Source organism: Mus caroli, chromosome 8 (assembly GCF_900094665.2).
Source record: "Mus caroli chromosome 8, CAROLI_EIJ_v1.1, whole genome shotgun sequence".
NCBI classification, from domain to species: Eukaryota; Metazoa; Chordata; class Mammalia; order Rodentia; family Muridae; genus Mus; species Mus caroli.
In genome coordinates this window covers 46793277-46798869 of record NC_034577.1, presented here as the reverse complement: position 1 = coordinate 46798869, position 5593 = coordinate 46793277, and the positions used below count along the sequence as shown (strand labels likewise).

Below are 5593 nucleotides of genomic sequence, written 5' to 3'. Positions count from 1 at the left end.
AAACACTGGACTTCTAGGCAATCTATTCTGTGTCTGAGGAAGGTATTTGTGCTTCAAAGACTGCATTCCATATGTCCTTGGTTTGTTGAAGAAAGGGAGGGGATGTTGTTTATATAAGGGCACTAATCACATCCCTTGTGCACCAAGCTCCTCAAATGAATTTGGGAAGTAGGAACACTAATATTAGGTGTATTATCTTTATTCCCACGGAATAGAAAATTGAGACACAATTAAATGAAGCTAATTGTCAACTTCATATAGTTAATCACTGATAGAGAACAAGGTTTGAATTCCAGCAATTACACTCTGGAGTTCCTTGAAGACAGTGTGTGTGCGTGTTCATGTGCAATATGCAGCATTATCTTAAACCTGTCTCTCTATAGGGAAAAGAAGCTCTAATTTAGTGTTTGCTGATATATACAATGTATATATGGCCACCATGTACTAAACTGATTCCACCTCATTGAGTGAAATGAAGTTAACTTGAGCTGTCTGATATTTATTTTACTAGAATTTTGGTTTTATTTTCAACCAGCCTTAATTACAATAAGCAGAACAAGAAAGGATGAATAATACTGGTTTTTATTTAGGAATGGAAAGAAGTATTATGACATTTATGGTGCTCAAGGGTTTTGCACAAGTCACAAAGAAATGAGATGGATTACAAGCAATTAGAAGGGATTTTGTTCTCCAAGATTTGTTCTAAGATCTGGTTTTCTTAAAAAATATTGTATGTCACCACTTACATTATAGAAATAAGATTTTTAATTAGAGAAAACAAATGAGCAGACACATCTAATGTGCCACTCAGAAAGGTCACAAGTTTAAATGAAATGACCAATTCTTAATGCAGTATCCATGCATTGAAACCATAAATAACTTACTTCCCTTTAACTCAGAGGCAAATAGGTTGAACACAGCAGCTCCTACTTCCATTATATTCATCCTGAATGTGGTCATTTTTTATCCTTTAAGTAGATGTGACTTTCTCGGGACTAAAATATGACTTTTAAAAAACTGGCTGACCCTTGGTTATATAGGAAAATACATGTCACTTGGCACTTAATCATAGCAGTTGGTACTTTCGGTGATCTTGTCACCTCATCTTTTAATTGTGTAAAATAGTTGAAAACCTACTGTGTGATATGTGACAAGTTTAACACTAAAGAAAACAAGCCACTTAGAGGTTTTACAAAATCCTGGAAACTTAACCAAAACTTCACCAGGAAAATGACATGAATGCATTAAGTTTATTTTCAGAAGTGCTATCCAATTGAGATCTATGTCACCTACAGATATCATTCAAATGAATCTTAATTGTACAATAAAGATACTAAATGAGCTTAATTGGGTCCTGAGGTCTAAATTCAATCACTGAATATCAGAACTCATGACATTTAAAAAGATGCTCAACAATATAAAACTATAGACTTTGAAAGTATATTGACTAGGTACAAAATATCAACTAAAATACATTGTACCTCTGAAGTCAAAAGAAATCATCTGAGTGTTGATGCTGGAAACAGATATTTTGATGTTTTTGTACCTATAACATGCATATTTCTAGTTAAAGTCATTACAGTAAGTCAAGCTCTTTTAAGAATATTTTGAAAAGGGAGAAAATGTTAATTATGTGAAACACTTATTAATATTTAGTATAAAGCATTCTATGTAACATATTAAAGCTTGAATTCTACAAGTCACTACCTGAATATTGTATTTGCTTACAATTTTGATATTGTAGATGGGTGTCTTAGGGTTTTATTGCTGTGAAGAGTCACCATGACCAAGACAAATCTTATACAAGCAAACATTTAATTGGGGCTGGCTTAGAATTTCAGAGGTTTCATAGCAGGAAGCATGGTAGCATGCAGGCAGGCGTGGTGCTGGAGAAGCCAAGAGTCCTACATCTTAATGTAGCCAGGTAGGAGACTGCCTTCAGCAGGCAGCCAAGAGACTGAAATTCCATAGTAGGTGGAGCTTCAGCATAGGAGATCTCAAAGCCCATCCTCCCACTGACACAATTCCTCAAACAAGACCACACCTACTGCAACAATGCCATCCCCCTAATAGAGCCATTCCCTGTTATCCAAACGTTCAATAACATGAGTCTATGGGGGCCATTCATATTGAAACCACCACAATAGTTTTCATAAATAAGAGTTATTTTCATTATCTCCTGTTTCTTTTCAACCTAAATTTAGTCAAAACTCACAATCTCACACACAAACAAATCAAACTATCATACTGTCATAGAAACTGACAGAAAATATGAAAGACATGTCAAAGAAAAGGGGTTACTTGCCCACCCTGCCTTATATTTGTTGAATATAGACTCTGGAATGGAGGCCTTTGGGAACTAACCTGGCTTTGGTCCACCAGTGAGATCTCCCTTTCCTTCTCATTGCAGCCAGACTGCTGATTTCAGTACAATTCCCACAAGGCAAGTGTCACCATTATACACAAAGAGTGAACAGTCTTAGAAAATTGTAATCTTTTATTACAGGCTGCAGACAAACCCACCTGCTATTTCCTTTACAAAGATACATTCTGAGAGTAGACAGCAAACAAATACACCCCTCCTCAGGAATTGTACAACTTTTGCTATAGAAACACCCTTGAGCACACATTCCTGAATATATGGCAGTACCATGAAGGTCCGAATGTTTTGCCTTTTCCAGACTATCAGGGACCACTGAATACAGGCATAAGGGCTACTTTTACAAATTATGAAAGATTCCTTAGGAAATTGTTATCTGCAAGTGTCCCAATACTTTAAACATTTTAAAATCAATTTTCTATCAGCATCTTCTAGTACACCTTGGCCTATCAGGAAAAACCTTTCCTTTTAAGGATTTAAATACTCTTATTATTTTAGTAATATCCACAGAACTCCTCAACTGACATATTTTATGTATTAGTCAGGGCAGTTTATACTGGATCATAATCTGTGTCCACTGGGTACTGTCACGGATGTCTGTTCATTATAGCTACTCAAGGACGCAGGTCATTGAGAGCAGCAAGCAAGGTATTGTCATGCTTGAAAAAATATGACAGGACTATCCCAATGGGTCAATATAAATAAATGAAGACTTGAAATTATCAAAATTTTTATGAGTCTGAGGTTAAACAAACAAAACAACAAAACAAGACAAAACAAGACAAAACAAAACAAAACAAAACAAAAGAAAGCACTTGAGTATAGAGTTCACCTCCTAAATCCTCTGGGAAAATAATCTAGGTATTTCTCTCTGCTGACACTGAACATGTCCTTTATAAAAGTATTATTATTAATGTGGGCTAAAATTACTTAGTATCTCAGATAATTGAAGCATTGGTACTAAACTGGGTTCAAATTTAAGTCCAGCAAACTGAGCCAGTAGAGCATATTTAAAAATGGCTTCCCCAAAATGGCAGGATGGCTAGAGAACAACTACATGGGTTATTCTCAACAGGGAACTTACAGTAAATAAACAGCAAGTTGTGTACACAGTACTAATGCTATACCATGTTGTGCTTCTCTGCAGGGGTGCCTGGAGCATCTCCATCATGCAACTGCTCAGGAGGAAGAATGAAGTTGGAATCTCAGGTCTGCAGTCCGTCTTTCCTACTGCTGGACCAGAAGGGTGAATCGTGGGGTCTGTGTACCACTGAGAGTCATGAACAGAGGTGGGGTAGACGATGTGTTCCACCAGTCTACCTTTCCCTTGGGCATCTGCACACCAGATAGAGAGGGAAGGCAGAGCACAGAACAAGCAGAACACACGGAATGTGGTCTGAATGGGGCAGGGCCTTGTATACTAGAGGGAATGGAAGAGAGAAGGCTTTCCTCTTTTTAGGCATGGCTCTTTAAGAGGAAGGCCTTGTATACTAGAGGGAATGGAAGAGAGAAGGCTTTCCTCTTTTTAGGCATGGCTCTTTAAGAGGAAGGCCTTCTCCACAGCGGTCCATAAGGAAGGAACTCTTTGTGATGATCCTTGCTTGTTCATATTGGTTTATTTGATCACGGATATAAACACATACACTTTATTTTGGGTGAATCATGGATAAAATATATTTTTGTGGGAAGGAATGCTCAGAAAGGGGAACTCATTGGCTGAAAGCTCAGGGCCATCTAGATAGCTCAATAGCATGGAGAAGAACTCCAGCTGTTATGTTAAGTGATCAAGTATCCATGGTCCTCAGTGTGGCTTCACAGATCTGTGTTCCGGAGCAGGTAGAGGCAGGTAGGGAAGGTTTTCCCATTCTTGCTGTTCCCAATTCTGTGCTTCCCTTACCATTTCTTATGCCTGTCCGGTAGCACAGTCCCACACGCTGTACCCACACGCGGTACATATTAAGGTTTGACAACAATATAATGCATTCAACTAATCCACAGTTGTGGATTAATGCAATGATGATTTTGAATGAAGTGATAATGTTGAGAAATCAGATATACAGCATCTTTGTACTTGTCAGGCATGGGTAGGTGATAGGTGAATTTGGGAAATAATGCCAACCTAGATAGCACACTCATTGATATTTTCTAACTGCAGCCCTAACTGATTTTCAAAAGTAATGATCAATATTGAGTATTGGTTGTACAAGGATCAGAGATTTTTGTGTATCAACAACATTCACCTACTCAGTGCTCCCTCAAAGAGAAATCCAAAGAAAACCAACTAAACACGCATCAGCTTTTCAAACTGTATAGAACAAAATCCATAGATTTTAATAGCATCATTCCTGCTTTGAGGTCTTACAGAGCATCCGGGAAAAGCTAATGATAAAGCTATGGTGGTAAGAGACATAGCACTGGAACTTCTGAAATTCAGTTAGGTTTAATCTGCTGCGATAATGGTACTGCTTCTCTGGGACCTGGCATACTTCTGTCCTCTGAGTACTCTGGTACAGATACTTTATTTTCTATGGCATTATAAAAATAAAACCCCAGAGTAGAAGTTTCTCGTTGCATTGATCAGAAATCCAAATATCACTTTAAGTTTAAAAATATACATCATATATGTATGCATATTCATTCTCAAGTGGTAAACTGACCTTAAATAAAAATAAACAAATAAGGAAGTAGACAAAGAAATAGCATTAGAGCATAATTTATTTTTTGTACTTAATTTACACAAGAACTTAGAATAAATGAAGACACTCCATAAAGTCAGTAAGCAACTTTCCAAACCTTCATGTCTTTCCTTCTTCAAATGCACACGTTGACAAACAGGGTAGATTAGATGCAGTCTACTTTTTTTTCGGTTGGCTGATTGTGTAAAGAATTAGAAACCATGAAAGTAAATTGTGTAAATGTTGGAAGTTTGTTGCAAGCAGCACCTTGAGACAAAAGAGACAGGCATGGGTTATAGGAGGCATGTATTCAGAACCAATAACGATAAAATTGGCATAGACATTGTTGAGGCATGTGGGACTGTGTATGTTGCATACCTATATCCATACTATATATATCTATGTGTATGTATGTGTGTGTGTGTATATATATATATATATATATATATATATGTGTGTGTGTGTATATATATATATATATATATATATATATATATATGTGTGTGTGTGTGTGTGTGTGTGTGTGTGTGTGTGTGTG

General features: G+C 36.9%; 1 protein-coding gene across 1 annotated transcript in view; it reads right to left on the bottom strand.

Annotated features, from left to right (window-relative positions):
- Positions 1-5077: 5077 nt before the first annotated feature.
- Positions 5078-5593, bottom strand: part of Aga (aspartylglucosaminidase) — an 11017-nt gene continuing 10501 nt past the window's right edge. The window contains exon 9 of the mRNA XM_021170343.1: positions 5078-5322. Coding sequence (XP_021026002.1) covers positions 5222-5322 — 101 coding nt within the window. The 3' untranslated portion in view covers positions 5078-5221. The remainder of the gene's footprint in view (positions 5323-5593) is intronic.